The sequence below is a fragment of the Schistocerca cancellata genome, chromosome 6 (assembly GCF_023864275.1).
Source record: "Schistocerca cancellata isolate TAMUIC-IGC-003103 chromosome 6, iqSchCanc2.1, whole genome shotgun sequence".
Lineage (NCBI taxonomy): Eukaryota > Metazoa > Arthropoda > Insecta > Orthoptera > Acrididae > Schistocerca > Schistocerca cancellata.
The window spans coordinates 200,636,589-200,662,192 of NC_064631.1; the positions used below are offsets into that span (position 1 = coordinate 200,636,589).

A 25,604-nucleotide genomic window follows, 5' to 3' on the forward strand; every position below is an offset into this window, starting at 1 on the left:
TGTGCAGTTTCGTTAAGTTCCAAGAAAATTGCCAATAAAATTCATATTAACGTATTGGAAGAATGGCGGGAAGTTTCAAGTTTGACGTTTCGTCATTAGAGACAGAGCGCAAGTACGGACTGGGGAAGGATGGGAAGGAAATTATACGTACGTTTTAAAAGGAACCATTCCAGCATTCGCCTTAAAATATTTAGAGAAATCCCAGGAAACTGACCCATGGACTGTATGTGAACCGCTGTGTTCCAGAAAGTGTGTCCATTGTCTGACCTCTAAGCACCGTCTCGCTCGATGCTGGGATAGGTAAGAGCAGACTGAAAGTATTGTAAGACTTATGAGGTGTTACGCATCTCATTTGAACGGGTACAAGATATCAAGACGCCATGTTTAGTGTTTACATGACACTTAAACAATTAGTAGCTTGTTGGTACAGGTCGTTCTATGGTTTCTCAAAATACCCGCCTTTAAATGTTTTTACACTTCTTCTTGTGTTTTTTGTTGTTAACTCTAATATTGGTTCTACAAAAGCACGGTTTTTAAAGGATCAATAACTTTTCGAGAGGATGAAAGTCAGAAATATTTTTGTTTGACATAGGAGGACAATGAGAAGTGGTTAGTCAGGTGAATACGGGCAATGATTTGAAAATTCGCTGTTCCTCCATCAGTCGATCGATAAATTTGATGTTTCTTCCGGCGAATAATCGATTGTTGGACATTAAAAAGAGCAGCGCGAGATTTCGGGTGCATTTCCTAATTTCATCCATGGTAAAGAAAGTTGTATATCGTACAGCACGCATCAACGGTTCCCCTACAATATCTCTCTCTCTCTCCCTCTCTCTCTCTCTCTCTCTCTCTCTCCCTCTCCCTCTCTTTCTCTCTCTCTCTCTCTTTCTCTTTCTCTCTCTCTCTCTCTCTCTCTCTCTCTCTTGCTCTGTGTGTGTGTGTGTGTGTGTGTGTGTGTGTGTGTGTGTGTGTGAGGGGGGGGGGGTTGGGTGTCTGCTGTGTGCGCGTTTAAATGTTTTTCTGATTTTTCATTCTTTTTAATAGTCATTGTAGTTTTATAATACCGTCAACTAATTTATCGATTCTCGTCTCGCACCAATTTCATACGGATGCTAAAGACTTTGGTGTCGTACGTCCTCATATCGCGCAACCCTTCTTCAAAAGAGAATGAAATAAATTATTCTGATGATTGGAAATGAAAATGTATTGCTAAAAATTCTCTTTTATGTTGGTTAAAAGTCACGGCTAATTGTTTCTCAGGGGGCTATCGCCATAAATATCATACGTATTCCAACGTGAAGACATCCGCCTTATTCACGATGAATTAAAAAAAAATCTTTCTTTCATGTTACGAGATAAACCAGCTAAATAAACAGCTTAATTATTTCATTTTCTGTGAGGGTTGATGCCACGGTATAGCTGCCTATGTGCAGTGGCAGCGTACACATTAATAAAAATTATTATTCGTAAAACTGTACCTTTGGCCTAAAAAATGAAAAGGAAAATGTTACAAGAAGCCGTTCTGTATTTATTACGATTATTATCTTTAATACGTCTTGTAAGAAGTGACTATTAAAAGCGTTTTTATCATTAATGTCGTCGCTACAACAAGTAACTTACACAAAATGGCCAGGACAGCTTTTAATTATTACGTAAATGAATCATGGGTCAGAGAAGGTACATTTTGCTACCAACAAAAAACACATTCTACCACAAATCATTGCATATATATTTAACAAAATTGATGATAAGGCTACAGATAATTATATTAATTATTTACAGACCGTGATCTCCATGCGATCGTCAGATAGGACATCAGAATCAACAAGACCAGGATAACAAAGAAGAAGACAAACAAACAAAATGTCCTTTTCTTATACAAGAGGCTCTATTGATCGTGACCGGGCCAAATATCTCGCGAAATAAGCGTCAGACGAAAAAACTACAAAGAACGAAACTTGTCTAGCTTGAGGGGGGAAACGCTATGGTTGGCCCGCTAGATGGCGCTGCCGTAGGTCAAACGGATATCAACTGCGTTTTTTAAAATAGGAACCCCCATTTTTATTACATATTTGTGTACTACGTAAAGAAATATAAATGTTTTAGTTGGACCATTTTTTTCACTTTGTGATAGATGGCGCTTTAATAGTCACAAACATATGACTCACAATTTTAGACGAACAGTTGATAACAGGTAGGCTTTTTAAAGTAAAATACAGAACGTAGGTACGTTTGAACATTTTATTTCGGTTGTTCCAATGTGATACATGTACCTTTGTGAACGTATCATTTCTGAGAACGCAAGCTGTTACAGCGTGATTACCTGTAAATACCACATTAATGCAATAAATGCTCAAAATTATATCCGTCAACCGCAATTCCCAATTGGCAGCAAGTATTACGACGTTCCTCTCAACAGCTAGTAGTTCGCTTTCCGTAATGTTCGCACATGCATTGACAATACGCTGACGCATGTCAAGCGTTGTCGGTGGATCACGATACCAAATATCCTTCAACTTTCCCCACAGAAAGAAATCCGGGGACGTCAGATCCGGTGAACGTGCTTCGACGACCAATCCACCTGTCATGAAATATGCTATTCAATACCGCTTCAACCGCACGTGAGCTATGTGCCGGACATCCATCATGTTGGAAGTGCATCGCCATTCTGTCATGCAGTGAAACATCTTGTAGTAACATCGGTAGAACGTTACGTAGGAAATCAGCATACATTGCACCATTTAGATTGCCATCGATAAAATTGGGGCCAATTATCCTTCCTCCCATAATGCCGCACCATACATTAACCCGACAAGATCGCTGATGTCCCACTTGTCGCAGCCATCGTGGATGTTCCGTTGCCCAATAGTGCATATTATGCCGGTTTACGTTACCGCTGTTGGTGAATGACGCTTCGTCGCTAAATAGAACGGATGCAAAAAATCTGTCATACTCCCGTTATTTCTCTTGTACCCAGTTGCAGAACTGTACACGACCTTCAACAGAACTGTACACGACGTTCAAAGTCGTCGCCATGCAATTCCTGATCCATAGAAATATGGTACAGCAGAAATATGTCAGCAGATATTTTAACTCCACCCAATTTTAACTCAGTCAATGTGAAATGTCAGCTATCTTTATTGCATCAAAATATTCGAGGACTGAGAAATAAAATTAATGAATTAACTATCTGCATAGATGAATTAGAGTCTTCAAACCCAGCTGACATAATCTGCCTCTCCGAACATCATGTGACCACTGGTATAGAACTTTTAAGTGTTACAGGGTTTAGGTTAGCATCTCACTTTTGTAGATCAGAAATGGAGAAAGGAGGAGTTGCCACATTCATCAGGAACTGTCATAAATTTAAGAACATAGACATTCATAAATTTTGCCTAGAAAAGCATATGGAAGCATGTGCAACAGAATTAGATTTTCACAAAAAATCTTTCATAATATTAAGTGTATATCGAGCACCTGCAGGTAACTTTAATCTGTTTGTAAACCACCTTGAAGCTGTACTGGCCCATTTAACAACCAAAAACAAAGAAATAGTGGTTGCTGGTGATTTCAATGTAGATTTCCTTAAAGACTCTCCCAATAAGAACTTATTTGAGTTAGTAACACTATCATTCAACTTAATTCCCACAGTAAAGTTCCCCACTAGGATAGCCACTTGCTCACAAACAGCCATTGATAATATCTTTATAGAAAAGTCAAATGAACAAAATTATATTACAAAACCAATAGTCAATGGCCTCTCAGACCATGACATGCAGTTCCTTCTGTTAAATGTTAATACTGAACAGGATATAAAATCTGTTAAATCTGAGCTCAAAAGGGTAATCAGTAAGCCAAAAATTGATTATTTTAGGACACTCCTCAGAGACATTCACTGGACTGATGTTTACAGTGCTCATGGCATGAATGAAAAATATAACATTTTTGCTAATAAAGTGCTTACCTTATTCGAACACTGCTTTCCCCCAAAACTTACCAAGGTTAGAGCAAAGTCTACAAAGAAGCCATGGATTACTCGAGGAATAGGGGTATCTTGTAAAACCAAAAGAAAACTGTATCTGTCAATCCGAAACATTTCCAATGTTGATGCTATAGCACATTATAAGAAATACTGCAAAATATTAAAGACTGTAATACGGATGTCAAAGCAAATATATTACAAGGAAAAGATAGTCATATCAGATAACAAAATAAAGACAATATGGGATATAGTGAAGGAGGAGACCGGTAGAACCAGACATGAAGGGGAACAAATAGCATTAAGAGTAAATGATGCATTGGTGACAGATGTGTATAGTGTTGCAGAACTTTTTAACAAACATTTTATAACTGTTACTGAAAAGATGGGGTTGTCAGGTTCGGTAGATGCTGCTATGGATTACCTTAGACCAGACATTTCAAGTAACTTCCATAATATGAATTTGACCCTCACTACCCCAACAGAAATAATGTCCATCATAAAATCTTTAAAATCAAAAACATCTAGTGGGTATGATGAAATATCAACAAAGTTAATTAAAGAATGTGATTCTGAGCTAAGTAACATATTAAGCTATCTGTGTAACCAGTCGTTTATCAGTGGAATATTTCCTGAATGGCTGAAATATGCTGAAGTTAAGCCACTGTTTAAGAAGGGAGATAAAGAAATAGCATCAAATTTCCGTCCAATTTCACTGTTGCCAGCATTCTCAAAAATTTTCGAAAAAGTAATGTACAGTCGTCTTTATAACCATCTTATCTCAAATAACATACTGTCAAAGTCACAGTTTGGATTTCTAAAAGGTTCTGATATTGAGAAGGCTATCTACACTTACAGTGAAAATGTACTTAATTCATTAGACAAAAAATTGCAGGCAACTGGTATATTTTGTGATCTGTCAAAGACATTTGACTGTGTAAATCACAATATCCTTTTAAGTAAACTAGAATATTATAGTGTAACAGGAAATGCTGCAAAATGGTTCAAATCTTATATCTCTGGCAGGAAACAAAGGGTGTTATTAGGAAAGAGACATGTATCAAGCTATCAGGCATCATCCAACTGGGAGCTAATTACATGTGGGGTCCCACAAGGTTCCATTTTGGGGCCCTTACTTTTCCTTGTGTATATCAATGACCTTTCATCAGTAACATTACCAGATGCCAAGTTTGTTTTGTTTGCCGATGATACAAACATTGCAATAAATAGCAAATCAAGTGTAGTCTTAGAAAGATCAGCCAATAAAATATTTGTGGACATTAATCACTGGTTCCTAGCCAATTCTTTGTCACTAAACTTTGAAAAAACACACTACATGCAGTTCAGAACTTGTAAGGGGTGTCCCAAGAGTATATGTCTAACATATGATGACAAGAAGATAGAAGAAGTGGACAGTGTTAAATTCTTGGGATTACAGCTTGATAATAAATTCAAGTGGGGGGAGCACACCACAGAACTGCTGAAGCGTCTTAACAAATCTCTGTTTGCAATGCGAATTTTGTCAGACATAGGGGATATAAAAATGAAAAAGCTGGCATACTATGCTTACTTTCATTCCATAATGTCATATGGGATTATTTTTTGGGGTAATTCATCAAGCCAAGCTAAAGTTTTCCGGGCACAAAAACGTGCAGTAAGAATTATATGTGGTGTGAACTCAAGAACATCCTGCAGAAGCCTGTTTAGGGAACTAGGGATACTAACTACAGCTTCCCAATATATTTATTCCTTAATGAAATTTGTCATTAAAAATATATCACTTTTTCAAACCAACAGCTCAATTCATGGAATCAATACCAGAAATAAGAATAATCTTCACAAGGATTTAAAGTCACTTAGTCTTGTACAAAAAGGTGTGCATTATTCAGGAACACACATTTTCAATAACTTGCCAGCAGCCATAAAAAGCTTAACAACCAATGAAATTCAGTTTAAGAGAAGCCTAAAGGATTTACTGGTGGCCAACTCCTTCTACTCCATTGATGAATTTCTTAGTAAAACCAACTGATTTGTATATAAGTACAACATAACTTCTGCACAATTTCAGTGCAGTAATGTGTTCACTGAAAATTTATGTGTCTGTGTGTGTGTGTGGTTGTGTGTAAGTATAATCTAACTTCTGCACCATTTCAGTGCAGTAATGTTTTCATTGTAAATAAGTATTTCAGTAGTTGTATTACATGTTTATTACCTTATAAATAAATAAAAAACTTTTTTATTTTAAATTCAGTGCATTAGTATTTGTAAAATGACTCTTAGTGTTCATTAAAAAATGACGATCATTCCACTTGGGACCTATGGAATGGTACATTAGCTTATTTGTTTTAGTTGTAAATATTTGTCATGTATTGTTGTTTTTCTGACATGTTCCACATCCTGGAGGACCTCCTCACTACGGATCAATTGGAATGAAAGTAAATCTAATCTAATCTAATCTACAGGTGCAATCTATGTTGTTGTAGCATTCTCAACACCGACGTTTTTGAGATTCCCGATTCTCGCCCAATTTGTCTGCTACTGATGTGCGGATTATCCGCGACAGCAGCTAAAACACTTACTTGGGCATCATCATTTGTTGCAGGTCGTGGTTGACGTTTCACATGTGGCTTAACACTTCCTGTTTTCTTAAATAACGTAACTATCCGGCGAACGGTCCGCACACTTGGATGATGTCGTCCAGGATACCGAGCAGCCTACATAGCACACGCCCGTTGGGCATTTTGATCACAACAGCCATACGTCAACACGATATCGACCTTTTCCGCAATTGGTAAAAAGTCCATTTTAACACGGGTAACGTATCACGAGGCAAATACCGTCAGCACTGGCGGAATGTTACGTGACACCACGTACTTACACGTTTGTGACTATTACAGCGCCATCTATCACAAAGCGAAAAAAGCGGTCCAACTAAAACATTCATATTTCTTTAAGTACTACACGAATATGAAATAATAATGGGGGTTCCTATTTAAAAATCCATTTGACATATGACAGCGCCATCTAGCGGGCCAGGCATAGCGCCATCTGGTTTCCCCCTTCAAGCTAGACAAGTTTCGGTCCCTGTAGTTTCTTCATTTGACGCTTATTTCGTGAGATATTTGGCCAGGTCACTATCAATGGACCACCCCGTATACTACGATACAGAGATAGTAATTATTGAACATCTAAGGGCGCAGAGAGCGCTTCCATTGTTGATGAATATCGATAATTGAATGCCGGCCGCGGTGGCCTGTGCGATTCTAGGCACTGCAGTCCGGAACCGTGGGACTGCTACGGTCGCAGGTTCGAATCCTGCCTCGGGCATGGATGTGTGTGATGTCCTTAGGTTAGTTAGGTTTAAGTAGTCCTAAGTTCTAGGGGACTGATGACCTAAGATGTTAAGTCTCATAGTGCTCAGAGCCATTTGATAATTTAATTTACATTACTCTTTTCCAGAGGCTATGCTATACTCACCATCATAACGTGATCATCATCATCATCATCATCATCACTATCGTCTAGGGCAGTAGTCGTGACATGTCGGTTGTAACCAAAGAAGCAGGCAATGTGGGGAACGCTTCACAATCGGAACACCTTTCCCGACATCGAGACGAAGTGGGTGTTAAGCCCGGTATGCGGTGTATCAAATTTTTCATTAGCGTTTGTCATTAACTGCATTCTGGGTGTTAAGAATCTGAGTGTAATACTGATAGCCATAATTTGTTTCCATACAGCAGATCAAGAACTCCGGAAGATGGGCTTTTCAAAACTGAATCTGAAAAAGTTAGGGCAAATGTCACTCTTGATATCGTCATGGGACTGTACCCTGTAGGTGAAATATGGATTCACCATTAGACTGTGGAGGCCAATCCACAGTCGGAAAAGACGAATGCAGAAGCTGAAAAGTCCTCAAATAGATTGTACACGGTTTGGTTGTAGGGGAAAAGCGATGACGACTCTATTCGGTCTAAGGAGTTCTGTCTTGGTATAAAAGAAAGGCTACACCTGTGGCGAAACTACATAATACCTGTTGATAGGAACAGTAATTCATAGGGAATAAGATCCCAGTCAGTTAAAGAACGGTGACCGGGGCTTGATGTTTTCGGATTGATTCAGTAGCACCTCACCATCTCATTCCCTCAACACCTAGGAGGTCTGGATCACTAACAGAACACCACAGCAAGCACTCAAAGATTCGTCACGAATCATGCTGTTGTTATGCTATTCACGAAGAACGTCCGGCCCATTATATGAAACGGGGCTGTAAGAGATACTATATCAGTAAACAAACGGTAGCAGCATTGCCTTGACTTCGTTTCACATACAAAATAATAAATTTTCTATGAGATTCTGTACTAAATTTTTCGCCTATAGTGGGTATTGTGGATGATGGGACACAAAAATGTGTTCTTCCTTTCCATAATTTCGAATGAAATTGTATGTTGCTTCATTCTAAGAATATGAATTGAAAATCTGTTCTTTGTTTCGCTAACGACGAAAGTAATAGCTAGCCTTTCTGTTTTCTGAACTTTAAGTAGCAGAATAACTACTGAAAAATAAAGTTACCCATCATGGCCTCATGAAAATTCCTTAGTAGATCTCGCTTGACACTCAGTACGGTGTGACGCAGAGTCCCATCGCCAAACGTCTTTTTACTTTTTAGAAACAATGATTGAATCTTGCTTTCTGGAGGAAATACGTTCAAATCCTTAGCACACTATTCTGTAGTTCTTCCGTAGTTTTCTCTAAACTACTGAAGTCGAATTCTGGATTGGTTTCTTTGATAAGGACACAGCGGATATACTTCGCCATCGTTCAATAGGAGTTTGTGCGGAGATTAATAACGACGTTGTCGGCGGAATGCTAACCACCAGTAATTCTCTTCTGTCCAGTTTTAAATTAAGTTTATTTCCCTCACATTAAACCACTTTCGACATTTTAGGATGTACGTATTCGAGGCTGAATACTGTCGGCAATTGAAACTGGGGCACCACGAAAGCATCCAGGGTGCAACAAATGTCAAACTGGGGTGCTGGGATACACGGATTTTCAGCGCTACTGCACGTATGAGTAACGCAATCTACATTCTGCTTATAAGGAGAGTTTCCGCGGCGGATTTGTCATGCAGAAATGGCACTTGAATGTTGTTCGTTCGAGAGAAAATCGTGTCATGCCTCGCATAAGAAGCAGAAACGTCTGCCAGGCGTGACTTAATTCGACAGCTTTAGGATGTTTCCCATGGTAGACTGGTGTCTAATGTTCTGTGTAATTTCTCCTAGTGCTGCTCTAGGTGCGACGACTGTCATGGGAATATGTAATCGATGAGTTCAAGAGAGCCATTTTCAATGCCCTGCAGGATCTCAGCAGCTACAGTGACTAGCGCCCGATAGGGCAGATACGGGCAGAGCAATTGCTGTGCCGGATCTCACAGCCACGTCACGTGCCTTGGATCCGGAAGTGGTTTTGACTGCAATCAGACCAGCGTCCAGAGTGAGGCAAAGTGCTGCTTATCCGCTCGCCACCTCAGCTCTCGCAGGCATTCTTTGCAGGTGCCTATTGTAAATTGTGTCTAATTAACACACACGCTCACACTGCAACAACGGTGCATAATCAGATTCAGTTGTTTCCTCCGTATGATTATGATAGAACTAACATGCGTCAGTGGCTTGTATCGCTCGGCCGCGGTGGTCTAGCGATTCTAGGCGCTTAGTCCGGAGCCACGCGACTGCTACGGTCGCAGGTTCGAATCCTGCCTCGGGCATGGATGTGTGTGATGTCCTTAGGTTAGTTAGGTTTAGGTAGTTCTAAGTTCTAGGTGACTGATGACCACAGATGTTAAGTCCCATAGTGCTCAGAGCCATTTGAACCATTTTTGTATCGCGAATGGAACTACCAGCCAAGTAATCTAAACTGTCACTCAGTAACCCAATGTACCAGCTTGTCTGGCATTTGCCTGCAAATTCCCTGATTCCACATGGGTCATTACTCAAACAGTCCACGTCACTTAGAAAATGAAGAGCATGTTTAAGAAAACTTTGTGGTCTCAGCCACTACGAAGCGATTCAGAGACGGCCCCAAGAGGCCTGCAGTGATTTCTGGAAGTGGACAGCAGATTGGCGCATTGGCTTCTACGCACCTAACAAGCGAAACTCCGCATCAGATTTGGCGGTAAAAGGGCTTAGTAGACAGCCCGTCAAAAACTGAACATTGATCAAGAGCAGAAACAGGAGAAAGGTATACTGAACGGTGAAAAGAAAAGCACAAGAAGTGTAACATAGAACAAGCTGAAAAATACATGACGTCATGATTAAGTAGTCACGATATGGGACTGCAAAGGGGGCGAGCCGTGTTCAAATTCCATAGCGACATTTTTTTGTCCTGTCAAGGTGTAACGTCCGTTTGCAACAGTGAGGTTTAAGGAAAGGACCTCCAGACGTAAGTACCTCGTATTTTTCTACGCAAGTAGCACGTTATAAAGTGGCTTTCGGATGAGAACTGCAATCGTTTGATGACAAGGCGATAAATGAACCGGATCCTCCGCCGGAAAACACGTCTGATAAGTCGTACACGGCATTAGTGACAGTACGTGTGCCTTGTGATAGGAATCTCTTATCGACGCTCTTAATTTATACGCGGATGAGTGATGCGCCATCCAATGGACCTTACCAGTAAATCTGAGGGGTGTGTGATGGGGTGTTTTCCTTGTGAGAATGGGTACCTTCTTGCCCGACTTCGGTGTTCGTATGAATGTGAATGCGATCACTTCCAAGTAAATGATGAAAGCATGATAGTTTATCACATACGCTGCAACAAAGGAACGCAATAATTTCACAATCACACAGTTTTTTTGTGCTCTGCCAGAACATGTTTTTGAAGTTGCGTTCAGTTTTGACTCTTGCAGTCCTTTGTTGTGATGTAGTTCAGACCCGTTTGTGTTGTTTTCATTCCTGTGAAACGTCTATGTGGTATCTTGCCTGCCTTTACACCTCATCACGTTTACTTGTGACGGTAAAGTATTCTTACTACCTGACTCATATTCTACAAACGGTATATAGTGTGACAACTGGCAAGATTACAGAAACAGCACAAACATTTCAATGACTGGACGGACAGTTCATAATGTTTTGAAAAAAAAATTAAAAAAATTACACGAGGGAGATTTGGACACGGTTCGTCCACTTTGCGGTCTAACACCGTGACCGCTTAACGACGACGCTTTGGCTCTTCCGCGTTTCTCAGTGTTGTACTTGTTAAGGTCGGACCGTTCGCTGTTTATACTCGTATTTTGATTTTTTTTATCACAGTTCAGTACAAATTCATCCTGGTTTCATGCTTGATCTGTGTTCTGGTTTTTAACGCGCTGTCTAACGGGCCATCTTACCAGTAAATCTGACGGGTGTTTGATGGGGAGTTTCCCTTGTAAGAGTCACGCTCTGCTACTCAAGAAAAAGACTTCCGCCAGCCGAAATGGACATCACCCCCTTTGGCTCAATCGTACAATGGACGAGTACAGGCAAGTATCTTGGTGTCATCCTCAGTGGGCTCCTCAACAACAAACATCAATGGAATGCAGCCTGTAAGTGTAGATATGTCCCTAGTGTTTATTTTTTAATACATTGTGGGAGTGAACAGTGATCAATGTGTTACAAATATTTACTATCAAAAACAGTCTTGATCACATTTTATTTATTACGGTGACGGGTTTCGACCACTACTGTGGTCATCTTCAGACCAATGAGTAAGAACCTCCTTCTGGAGGTAAATCACTACTTAGTAGGCGTCGAGAAAGATCTGTCACATCCCACTGGACGTCCATCCCTGCTACCTACACGCGGAAGCATAATGACAGGAAGTGGTCCACAGATTTCAGGAATTTCAGCACATGGCACAAATATTGGAGAGTGCGCTAATTCGTAGCCCTTGGACAACAGAATCCACGTATCGGCCGCTACAAGTGGTTCGTGCTGCAACTAGTGAGACAGCAGTGCCATTACAAAATGGTTCAAATGGCTCTGAGCACTATGGGACTTAACTTCTGAGGTCATCAGTCCCCTAGAACTTAGAACTACTTAAACATAACTAACCTAAGGACATCGCACACATCCATGCCCAAGGCAGGACTCGAACCTGCGACCGTAGCGGTCGCGCGGTTCCAGACTGTAGCGCCTAGAACCGCTCGGCCACTCCGGCCGGCTACATTATATAGGTTGACGGGACCAGTGTCAATAAAATGTTGTGCAATGGCGGATTTGCTCGGTTGTTGCAAGCGTGTGTGCCACTTATGCTCAATACGCCGGTCCTCCACAGCACTGATAGTCTAGCCTATGTATAACACGCCACAACTGCAAGGAACGGTAGACACCCGCCTTATGCAAACCAGGATCATTCTCTACGGAACCTAAAAGCACTCTAATCGTAGTTGGTGATCGACAAACATACTTCACATTACATTTCCGCAAAATGCTGTTCGACATGCTCCCTGTGTAAGGCAAAATGGCCGTAGACTTCCACCTCGGAATAATCATCACACACTCGCTGCTCGGTTGGTCGACAACGCAACACACATCTCAGCTCTCTTTCATCATAAACATTTTGACGAAAGACGACATCGAGATAGGCTAACTCAGCCGACAACGTCTCAGGATCCGAGATGACGTGGGCCCTGTGTTCACATGTAGCCGGATGGTGACAATTGTCTGCCTGCAGATACAAGTCAGAGTGAGTAGGCTTCCTATAAACGGCATGTCCCACTATACCTTCCGTTTTCCTCCTGACCAAGACATCAAGGAAGAGAAGACAGCCATCCTTTCCCACCTTCATAGTAAAACAAATGTCCGGGGTCGACTGAATTCACGTGTTCTTAAAAACAAAATAACACAAGATGGGCAAAGAAAGGACATAAAAGAGGATTAGCACAGGCAGAGAGCACTGGTCGAAAGAGATTTACTAGGGTCAAACAATGCCTTAATTCAAGGAGCAAATTTCCGAGAATGTACCTTTGGTACACAGAATTTTATGGAAGCCAATCATAAACTGTGAGAAGAGGGGAAAAGAAGAGAATCGAAGTGATTGTGATCTGATGCTATAGGAGGATGTTGAAAATTAAGTAGACTGGTTAGGTAAGAAATGATGAGGCTGTCCGCAGGATTGGAGAGGAGAGGCGTATCTGAGGAACAGTGAGACGAAAAAAGGGACAGGCTGATATGAGATGTGTTTAGAAATCGGGGAATGACTTCCATGATACTTGACGGAGTTGTATAGGGGAAAAATGTAGAAGAGGATACAGATTGGAATAAATTCAAGAAATAAGTGAGGAAGTTGTGTACAAATGCTACTCTGAGATGAAGAGATTGGCAGAGGAGAGGAATTTGTGGGGGGCGTATTAACCCATACAGAAGATCGATGACTCAACCCAAAAAGTCAGCTAAAACAAGGCACGTTTCTCGGATTAAACTTTTATTTACTAATGCTGGAGACATCATCGCAGGCTACTAAACGTCCGACACAAGTTTCAGACTTAAAATAAGCTCAACACGCCGATATGTCCATACGTATCCGCGCAACGGTACGATTGTGACGTCATGAGAACGCTGCCTGATATCGCGTAGTCGAGTGTGTTACTGAGCTTATAGCAGGGAAGAGTTGACCCTGTTCGCTGCATTTATTACAAATGCCATCGAAGTGTGGTATGTATAAATGAAAGAAAATCAGCTTCATACCGATATTTCAGGTACGTGCAGAGCGTAGTATAATCGAATGCGTGCCCCGTAGTGTCTTCCCGTGTGGGTGACTGGCGAACGTACTCTGGCCTTGATGTGGATCCGCCACCGTTATCGCAGGCGGCGTCTGACGCGTCACGATGCACGCCGCGTCCTCCTAGATTTAAACGCGGCTTTCCGGTGACGGCAGGACAGTCTCCTCTCGGCAACTGCGGTGCAGTTCAGACCCCGGACAGTGCAGCCGCCACCGCCGGCCCAGGTACCAGACGCTGCTTGCCCGTTACAGGTCGGTGTGCGTTCGGCTACCAGTACCCTGTGCGGTACATCTACCATGTCAGTATTTAACACCAGTGCTCCCACTTTTCATTCTACGTTCTCGTTACAAGTAAAGTCGTCGACGTCGAGGCGGAAGGCGATTGTGGGTGAAGACAGTAGGACCCTAACTGATAATGTCTACTTTGGTGAAGGTCAGAGCAAGAAAGTAAGTGTGTACCCAGTAACAAATGCTCTCTCTCATCAAGACGCACAGATAGTTAGGATAAATAAGACAATGACTTACAGTATTTATACGTGTCAGTGGAAACCAGTTCGAATAATTGATAACGCATTTAAGAACAGTTTACAAGAGATGTTCTAGGATAAAATGTATAATGAACGAAATGCTAACATAAAATTTAATCTATTCCATGGTAAATTCATGTCATTATTTGAAAAAGTTTTCCTTATAAATTAATCAGAAAGGACATGAAACAACCACGTAAAAAACCACGGATCACTACAGGCATTATAGACCGAGGTGCCAAAAGTCGTAGGGTAGCTCCTAATATCGTGTCGTTCTGCCTTTTGGCCGATTTTGTTCAGCAGTAGGAGGTGGAATTGACTCAACAAGTTGTTGGAAATCTGATAGAAAAATACTGAGCCATACGGCTTCTATAGCCGTCTATTAATTGCGAAAGTGTTTCTGACGCAGGATTTTGTGCACCAGCTGATCTCTCATTACGTGCCATAAGCGTTCGATGGGATTCATGTAGAGCGATCAGGGTGGCCAAATCATTCGCTCAAATTGTCCAAGAATGTTCTTCAAACAAAACGCGAACAACTGTGGACTGGGGACACGGGCGTAGTCATCCATAAAAATTCCATCGTTGTTTGGGAACACAAAGTCCATGAATGGCTGAAAATGGTCTCCAAGTAGAATAACATAATCATTTCCAATCAATGATCGGTACAGTTGGACCAGAGGACCCAATTCATTCCATGTAAACATCGCCCACACCCATACGGAGCTACCACAAGCTTGCGCAGTGCCTTGTTGATAACTTGTGTCCATGGCTTCGTGGGATCTGCACCACACTCGATCCTTATCATCAGCTCTTACCAACTGAAATCTGGACGCATCTCCCCAAGCCACTGTTTTCCAGGCGTCTAGGGTTTCACTGATTTGGTCACGAACCGAGGTGAGGCGCTGCAGGCGCTGTCGTACTGTAAGAAAAAGTACTAGCGTCCGTGGCCTGCTGTCATAGCCCATTAACGCCAAATTTCGCCGCGCTGTCTTAACGGACACGTACCTCGTATGTCCCACATTTATTTCTGCGGTCATTTCTGAGCTTGTCTGTTGGCACTGACAACTCTACACAAACGCCGCTGCTCTTGGTAGCTAAGTGAAGGCCATCGACCACTGCCTCGTACGTGGTGAGTGGCAATGCCCGAAATTTGGTATACTCGATACACTGATTTGCAAGACTCTTGAGTTCCACGTGGTTCCTATGCAAAGAAATTTGTGGATGACAACGTTTGACGCCTAATGGAGAAGTTTCCGGGTGTGTAAACTTACCCAAATAGCCTTGTGCATTGACCTTTCTCCCTATACCATGTCCACAACCTATGGATGACACGCTAAGAGCATTGGCACCTGCAGCAACATGACAGAAAGTTCATCCTTTTTGCTTCAAACAGACCGCCCTTGCAACATGTACTTAATTCAGATGCCGCAGTCTATGCGCCCGGTTAAATACAACGTCCACAAGTGACATCTACCATCTGTGTACCTCACTAGAAAACACTGGTGCACCGGTACTCACTTCCTTCTGAGGAGTCACCTAACACTGTAGTGCGTAACACAGCGAATACATGGCGAATGAATTTAGTTGTTGTCTACAGTGAAAGCGAAGATCTCGCACCATGAAGTAAGACCACAAGTAACCCCTACGTCAAAATATATTTAACATATCGCAAGTTTGTAGACTTTTTTCTCTAATTATTTTGAAGAGCAAATATTACTTATCTATTCACAATAGACATATATTAAAAGTAGATGTATAAAATATGCCTGAATTCGAATGCACTGTTGCGTCATAATTTCGAAGCAATCGGTGCAGAACTTTAAGAGCTTTAATGTCTTGAACTAACCACATTTAAATTGTTATATAAATTTCCGCTGTAGTTATTACATATGGTGTGTAACAGGTATAAGTGCAGACATTTCTATTGGTGACTGAGGACTGTGTAGCAAACACCATTACATCAGTATTTACATCATTTGCAGACTAAAAATTATAGCTATTACAAGTTGTATGTTTTTAGGTTGGCTAGTATCTCCGAGTACGTGTTGCATCAGTAAGCTATTAATGCTTATTTTCCTCTGGGCAGCAGGTCAGATGTTACAATGTCGACGTGTTGACGCAAAACGGTTGGTCTATACTGAAGGAGCAGGTGGTGGAGTTGCGCTGTGCAGAAGGCGTCAGATCGTAAATTTTGTAATGTGCTTATGGGACGAATGTTTGACACAGAGAAACATAAACAACATATTGTTTGCGTATGTATTAAGGTGCAACATGTAAAAATGTCTATACTTATACCCGTTACACCCTGTGTATTTATTTATGGTAGGCACCACCTATATCATAGTATGTACATACCATTTAGCGCTAACTATTGTTCGACTGTCTAAGGGAACGGTGAAGGCATGATTAGTGTAACCAAAGGAACACAGGTAGTCATTTTGATGGAAGTCTGGATAAGGGAGCACTTTTTTCAGGGTTGGTTCATCTCAGAACACCCAAGTAATTGACTACTGTTTATTTTCCGGCTCGTAAGAGCCCATACGTAGATTCAGGTGATACAGCTTTATGGTGAGCTTATCACCAGATATAAAGCTTGTCTAAGCTGAAATGAGGACTAAATCTTTTTTACCGTTGACAGTGTGACGGTTCTGGTTACAGCCAACCAATGTACGTTTTGACATACCGACGTCTTGCTCAATAGCGACCCAGCTCTGCGGGAGATGAAGAGCCTTCAGGGACTTTCGAAAGGGCTAATGTATGAGGCATTACTTGTCATCCACGTTAAAAGACCTCCTTCGGCCGCATACAGAGCTTAATTTTGGCCGTGACACACCTCGAATGTAATTGTTTTTTGAAACCTCTGGAACAATTTGGCTCCGGTTCAAAAAATGGCTCTGAGCACTATGGGACTCAACTGCTGTGGTCATAAGTCCCCTAGAACTTAGAACTACTTAAACCTAACTAACCTAAGGACAGCACACAACACCCAGCCACCACGAGGCAGAGAAAATCCCTGACCCCGCCGGGAATCGAACCCGGGAACCCGGGCGTGGGAAGCGAGAACGCTACCGCACGACCACGAGATGCGGGCTTGGCTCCGGTAATTTGAAAATAGGACACGTGTATTAAACCACAGCGTAATTGTAATTTGCCGCTGTACGGCACCAGTGAACGTGACAAAGGGTGATGAACGTCGGTGGGATGAGAAGAGGCATGATAGAGTGTGTGTGTGTGTGTGTGTGTGTGTGTGTGTGTGTGTGTGTGTGTGTGTGGAAAGGGGGGGGGCTGTTCACAACTTGAGCTTCGTTCCAAAGTTATGACTGGTTCAAATCGCTAGACTTCGTGTCAACGTTTATGACTGCCAGCAACATCCGCGATCTGGTAGCATGGCGACGTCTTGTGTCAAGTGTGTCAATGAGCTGCGGTTGTTCGCTAATGATGCCGTGGTGTACGGTAAGGTGTCGAAGTTGAGTGACTGTAGGAAGATACAAGAGACTTAGACAAAATTTTCAGTTGGTGGGATGAATGGCAGCTGGCCCCAAATGTGGAAAAATGTAAATTGATGCGGATGAATAGTACGGTCACACCTGCAATGTTCAGATAGAGTAGTACTAGTGTCCTACTTGAAACAGTCATGTATTTTAAACATCTGGATGTAACGTTTCAAAGCGATGTGAGGTGGAAACAGCATGTGAGAACTGTGGTAGGGAGGGCGAACGGTCAACTTCGGTTTATTGGGAGAACTGTAGAAAAGAGTGATTCATCTGTAAAGGAGGCTGCATACAGGACGGTGGTGCGATCAGTCCTTTAACACTGCTGGAGTGTTTGGGAGCCGCACCAGGTCGGATTGGAGGAAGATATCTAAGTAATTCAGAGGTGGGCTGCTAGATTTGTCACCGGTAGGTTCGAACAACTCAAATGGGTATCCCTGGAGGAAAGGCGCAGTTCTTTTTGAGAAACACTATTGAGGAGAGAAGCGGTATTTGAAGCTGATTGCCGAACGAATCACTAAGATATGATATGAGAAATTAGGGCTCATAGAGAGTCATATAGATAGTTGTTTCTCCCTAGCTCTGTTTGCGAGTGCAACAGGAAAGGAAATGAGTAGCACTGGCACAGGGTACCCTCCGCCAGGCACCGTACGGTGGTTTGCGGAGTGTCTATGGAGATGCAGATCTGTAGATGTAAATCCAGATGTAATAAGTAACTTAAGGAGTGTTTGAACATGAGCATCTGTGTAATGTGCTTTCACGAAATCTTGTTTATATGAAAGCTTGTCGTTTTGATGGCTTGTTTATATGAGGTTGTTTTTTAAAAACTTGACTTTCAGAACATTGTTTTGTAGAAATAATTTCGACACATGACACTTGTGATATTTAAGGCCTGGGTGCGGCAGAGGCTGAACGGGGTCTGGGAGGCGTCGGGTGTGGGAAGGCGTGATGGGATTGGGCCGGAGGGGGGGGGGGGGGGGAGCAGAGGAGCCGGAGGTGTTGTGTGGTCGAAGAGGTGCGTTCTTGTACTTAAAATTTTATAAATTAAACACGGCCGTATATATACACCACCGAGACAGCTGACTAGGTTATCGGCAAGCCACTACAGGGATACGGACCGACACCTGCCGGGTGTGTGGGCTTGTCTCGTGGCGCCGCCCGCCACTCTGCTGACTCAAGACAGGCTGCGTGCCAGAGACTGTCGTCTGAAAGACCCAGCCACGAGACCGCCTTCGCCGTCTCCACGAGACCCCCCGCCGAGGATCCTGCCGTAGCGTCACGGTCCGAGGTACAAACAGAGGACCTCGCGGCGCTGAGCTGCTGGGGTCTGACGCCATGGGACGCAGCGCCACAGCCGTCGGTCCTGGGTCTGTCGCCCCGAGGTCACAGCCACCTCGCTGTGGGCCGGCCACCAGCCTGCTTCACCCCGGCCACCTCACCCCAAACGCTCTCAAGCGATGCTGACTCAGCAACAGCCGGCCGCTCCAAAGCCACTCACTACAGGGCTGCCACTTCGAGAAGCGCTTACAGTGGAGTACTGAGACCGGCGCGCCCAGGTGCCGCGTTCAACGACCGTCGCCTCTGGGCCACTGCGCTACGTCTCCTTAGGATTAAAAACAAAGAACTTACACAACATTTGGCTTCCTTCTGCACCTTCACCCATCTCCAGCAGAGCACCATTTGTCCACTCTATTCTCACCCACACCATTAGTTTCCATTTCGTGCGTCCCTTGTTGTAAGTCCACTGGACGTTGACGCCGTTCCCCGCTTTCTTCTTTTTTCCAGACTGCAGATGGCGCTGCTCCTGGACTCGTGGATCGCCGAATCGGTCGTCGTCTTGTCGACGGTCGTGCTCGCCCTCTACCTGTGGTTCTCCAGTAGCTACAGGTACTGGAGGAACAGAGGGGTGCCGTACGCGGAACCTATAGTTCCGTTTGGAAACTTCTGGAGAAACTTTTTCGGCCACGAATGTATTGCTCAAACCATGCAGAACATATACAATCACCTTCCAAGTAAGAAATTTTTAATTCTTGTCAGCGATAAATATACTATAATTATATCCATTATTAGTCAAGAGAATCTGGGACATAATATGTGATGATTTAGACGTGCTCTGTGCGTTTCCAACGTTTCACTTCCTGGCCGCACCTGCGTGTTCTTCCCGTGGATGCTGTGGACGCCACAGACTGATATCTGGGCCGGTCGGTAGCCTCAGAGTGACGGACTGTTCTCTCCTCAGTGTGCTGCTGTGGAGGCCGAGTTGGCTGGCTCAAGGGCGAATTGTTCAGTGCTCTGGTGATCACCAGAAACTGTTGAGGAAACCCTTCTGGAAGACCTGGCAAGCAGCAGCACCTCGCAGCGAATGAAGTTAGCGTGTAGGAAGAAACGCCTGTTGCTGACCCTGCCTGGCTGGAAGTGCTCAGTGTTACATAATTTCGTGGAGCTACCTGGAACTCACCAAAGTCGACTGCAAATGCTTGTGGCATGCAGGTAGTGAGTACTGAACCTTCACGGACGGATACCAATTCGATTCTACACAGAATACGCGAAAGAACTTGCCCCCCTTCTAACAGCCGTGTACCGCAAGTCTCTAGAGGAACGGAAGGTTCCAAATGATTGGAAAAGAGCACAGGTAGTCCCAGTCTTCAAGAAGGGTCGTCGAGCAGATGCGCAAAACTATAGACCTATATCTCTGACGTCGATCTGTTGTAGAATTTTAGAACATGTGTTTTGCTCGAGTATCATGTCGTTTTTGGAAACTCAGAATCTACTATGTAGGAATCAACATGGATTCCGGAAACAGCGATCGTGTGAGACCCAACTCGCTTTATTTGTTCATGAGACCCAGAAAATATTAGATACAGGCTCCCAGGTAGATGCTATTTTCCTTGACTTCCGGAAGGCGTTCGGTACAGTTCCGCACTGTCGCCTGATAAACAAAGTAAGAGCCTACGGAATATCAGACCAGCTGTGTGGCTGGATTGAAGAGTTTTTAGCAGACAGAACACAGCATGTTGTTATCAACGGAGAGACGTCTACAGACATTAAAGTAACCTCTGGCGTGCCACAGGGGAGTGTTATGGGACCATTGCTTTTCACAATATATATAAATGACCTAGTAGATAGTGTCGGAAGTTCCATGCGGCTTTTCGCGGATGATGCTGTAGTGTACAGAGAAGTTGCAGCATTAGAAAATTGTAGCGAAATGCAGGAAGATCTGCAGCGGATAGGCACTTGGTGCAGGGAGTGGCAACTGACCCTTAACATAGACAAATGTAATGTATTGCGAATACATAGAAAGAAGGATCCTTTATTGTATGATTATATGATAGCGGAACAAACACTGGTAGCAGTTACTTCTGTAAAATATCTGGGAGTATGCGTGCGGAACGATTTGAAGTGGAATGATCATATAAAATTAATTGTTGGTAAGGCGGGTACCAGGTTGAGATTCATTGGGAGAGTCCTTAGAAAATGTAGTCCATCAACAAAGGAGGTGGCTTACAAAACACTCGTTCGACCTATACTTGAGTATTGCTCATCAGTGTGGGATCCGTACCAGGTCGTGTTGACGGAGGAGATGGAGAAGATCCAAAGAAGAGCGGCGCGTTTCGTCACAGGGTTATTTGGTAACCGTGATAGCGTTACGGAGATGTTTAACAAACTCAAGTGGCAGACTCTGCAAGAGAGGCGCTCTGCATCGCGGTGTAGCTTGCTCGCCAGGTTTCGAGATGGTGCGTTTCTGGATGAGGTATCGAATATATTGCTTCCCCCTACTTATACCTCCCGAGGAGATCACGAATGTAAAATTAGAGAGATTAGAGCGCGCACAGAGGCTTTCAGACAGTCGTTCTTCCCGCGAACCATACGCGAGTGGAACAGGAAAGGGAGGTAATGACAGTGGCACGTAAAGTGCCCTCCGCCACACACCGTTGGGTGGCTTGCGGAGTATAAATGTAGATGTAGATGTAGATTTCGGTAGCTGGCAATCAGTCACTAATAAAGCTGTTGGCCTCTGCAAAAAGTTGTGGAAGAGCTGGCAAGTTGCTGTGCATGGGCACCGCCTTCTTCATTCTGCTCTTTCCAAGGCGACTACGGGGCTTTAGCCAACGCAAACAAAGTAGTTAGAAAGGGGCGGCTTAGCGAGACGTGGAGCCATCAGCGAGCTGGATGGGGACTCGCCGACGTATGTAACACTTCACAGTAAGTTCCGCTCTTTCCGGCTGATATCTGAAGCGTAGTGTTTCTGTGTGCCCCCCTCACTTTTTTGACTTTGGGCGGTTATGCGATTTTGTTTATACAACAGAGAGCGGCACGAGAAGCTGGTAACCATTTTCAAATGGAACAATGACGGTTTGTGGTGCCCGTTGCCCAGTCCAGCGGACGGAATTGATCATCGCACTGATTAACGGTGTGGTGTAGGAGAGGTGGCTGTCTTAACCTGATGAAGCTGGCTGCACTTTGTGTAACACGTGAGTGGGATGTGGGCAATGCGGAATATGCGGTTGTCAGCGCCGAACAATACCAGGGTTGTTAAAAAACTTACATTCGTAATTTCGCGCCAGTGGTGTATTGGAGCGAAATGCGGTTGGCATACTTGCATACGCCTGTCTTTAATCTGGAACTACCGTAAGTTTCATTGTTGTACGTCTGTTAGTTATTGTTGAGTACTGTATTGAGTAGAACTAGAGATGGGTCGAACTCGTTCATTCCAGTGAACTACTTCATTCATTTCACTCTTTGCCGTGAAGCGTTCAAATGAAGTAGTTCATTCGTGAAGTACGGAAGCCTGTCGAAGTTGCCCAGTTCGCCGCTCAGCCGCTGCTACGCTCGCTTCGCCTCGTACAATGAAGCTTCGTAATACTTCATAATTTTACCAACAGATGGCCGAACTATGCAGTAATGTGCACGCAACGTTTTACGCTCTTACAGCGTCTGAGTTAACTTAAATAGAGCATGGTCGAAGGGGACAAAGGAAAGATAAACAGAGAAGCCTGTCACATATAAAGAAGGTATTACATTTAATCTTGCTCGAAATTTTCTCATGAAGCGTCCAAAAAAGTCTTTATCTGCCAAATGAAATATTATTTGTTGCATTCATGAACTGAAAAATAGGGCTACCAACGAAATGCAGTCCAATTTTATGTTCCTTGTAAAATTTAATTCCAAATAGAATGAGTATGTTTACCACTGTCACAGTCTATATACCTACGTTAAGTAATTATTCACAAGTTTTCCTGTAGATTTTATTTTTGTTGAGAATAATAACCCTCCAGATTCAAAACGTAAACTGTCACCTGTAGTCATTGGTACGATTTCAGGTAAAATCCCTCTTTCAGTGTTATTAACAAACCTTTTATTTTCATGTTGGCTGTGCGTGCTCACACAGCCAGCCCCTTCGTTTATATCTTTAATATTCATTTGTCTGCAAGCGCTGCCAACGGTAGGCTACCCGTAGACGCGAAGTATAAGTACACAAATAGTCACGAGTAATGTCAGCACTGCACTTAGCAGCTGACGCTGCCTTCCCCTCACCCCTCACCTCCCCAACCCCGCGTAAACCTATCTTTCCCCACAAACCCCGCGCGATTCGTCAACAGGCAGCAGAGGGAGGACCGAAGTGAAGGGAGAATGAGTGACGTAGCGCCGATGTAGTGGGAGAGGGAGAGGAGAAGAGAGTGAGTGAAGTAGAAAAAAGTGTGGAGTATGCTATCTGTGAAGAGTTTGAAGTACCAGTTCATTGAAATTGAGTGGTTAGTTCACACTTCACTGAAGTGAAGCGTTCATTTGAACGACTCATTCACGAGCTCCCCATCACTAAGTAGAACGTTGTGTCGCACAGTTTGGGAATTTCGACATGTCAGAGTTAGAGCAGCAAAGCGTCTGCATTAAATGTTGCGTGCAGCTTGGGAAACCTTTACAGAGACTCACCAAATGATGCAGGAAGCGTACAGTGATGAGTCATTATGCCGAACTGGGTGTTACAGATTGTTCACAAGGGGGATCGAAGTTAAAAATGACCCTCGTTGAAGACGCCCTTCGACGTCTACTGACGACGTTCATTTCAGGAGTGTCACGAAATCGTGCGTTCCAATGGGAGACTGACTGTCCGAGAGACTGCAGAAGAACGTAACACTTCAGTTAGATCATGCCATGAAATCCTGACACAGCATCTTCGAATGCATCGTGCTGCAGCCAAATTCGTCCCACGGCTCACGAGTCAAGATCTGAACGACCTCTTCCTCGCAACCTGTGAAGAGCTTTCGAATCGTGCAAATGAGAATAGGATGTGCCTTAAGAGGATCATAACGGGTGATGAGACATGGGTCTACGGTTATGATGTTGAGACCGAGGTTCAGTCTTCAGAGTGCGTCGGGAAAGGTTCTCTGAGACCAAAAAAAGCTCGTCAGGCCAGGTCAAATGTCAAAGCCATGCTGATAGTTTTCTTTGGCTTTGAAGGATTAATTCATCATGAATTCGTGCCGCAGGGACGAACTGTTAATCGATGGTACTGTCGGGACGCGTTGCGATACCTGCGAGAAATTGTGAGAAGGAGACGGCCTGAAATGTGGAGAGAGAATTCACGCCTCTTGCATCACGATAACACAGCCGCACATTCATCCCTGTTGGTGCGTGTCTCTTTCACAAAAACCGAAATCACTGTGCCACCTCCTCCGTACTCTCCAGACATGGCCCCTGTGGACTTATTTTTATTTCCAAAATTAAAAACCCCTGGAAACAACGAAGATTTTCAACGATAGACCAGGTAAAAGAAAATTCGCAGACGGCGCTTCGCGCGATCCAGCAAGAGGCGTACCAAGACTGTTTGCGGAATGGAAACGGCACTGGGAGCGGTGTATCAGTGTATCAATTGTGGAGGAGAGTATACCGAAGGAGAAAAAAAAATGGTGCAAATGGCTCTGAGCACTATGGGACTTAACATCTGAGGTTATCAGTCCCCCAGAACTTAGAACTACTTAAACCTAACTAACCTAAGGACATCACACACATCCATGCCCGAGGCAGGATTCGAACCTGCGACCGTAGCGGTCACGCGGTTCCAGACTGTAGCGCCTAGAACCGCTCGGCCACTTCGGCCGGCACCGAAGGAGATCACGGACAGTAAGTGAAAGGTAAGCTCTTCACCTGACTATCTCTCCCTCATAAACACACACGATATAAACATTACGGTCTTGAACATATACGTCGTTAGGTTGGCAACAAGTAGGTAAACACACCAAAGAGGAGGAAACACGTAATGATGCCGCAATATTTACGTTGTTAAAAGCGCAGTGTCCGAAGAAATAATTATATCGAGTGGCAAAATAACAATAGTACACCACAGAAAAGAGGAAGAACCATAGTGAACAGTGTGAAAAAGGTCGGAACTCAAAATGGTAGCACAATCTCCAGACCAGATGAGAGGAAACGCTGATCACAACAAATCGTAACTAATTACTTTTTACATTAAAAAATCGCGACGTGAACTGTGTGATAATCTAAAAATAACAAAACTGTATCGTTATAGATCTCACTGATGATGCCTTAGAATAAGAAAAATGCGAAACGTGTCTTGGAAAAATAAATTAATTGGCAGCAGGAAAAGGCGGTTTTATTTACGAAACAAGTATTAAAGAGAATTAAACTATAGAGATAGTCGTTGTAGTCTGTTACGCAATAGTGGCGCTATACACATCTTTTGCAGTTTATTTTGAGCTGAAATGCGTTTTCTAATAATTTGAATGAACATTCCGAACCATAACTCACATTTTACTGCTCTTATATAAACTGTAAACATAATGTCAGATATTGATCTTCAAGCGCCATTGTTTGACACTTCGTTTGTTAA

General features: G+C 43.3%; 1 protein-coding gene across 1 annotated transcript in view; it reads left to right on the top strand.

Moving 5' to 3' along the window:
• The first annotated feature begins 13,908 nt into the window (after window positions 1–13,908).
• LOC126191342 (cytochrome P450 6k1-like) overlaps window positions 13,909–25,604 on the top strand; it is a 66,580-nt gene continuing 54,884 nt past the window's right edge. Inside the window, exons 1-2 of the mRNA XM_049932177.1 lie at window positions 13,909–13,987; window positions 19,541–19,767. Of these exons, the coding sequence (XP_049788134.1) occupies window positions 19,548–19,767 (220 nt within the window). The 5' untranslated portion in view covers window positions 13,909–13,987; window positions 19,541–19,547. The remainder of the gene's footprint in view (window positions 13,988–19,540; window positions 19,768–25,604) is intronic.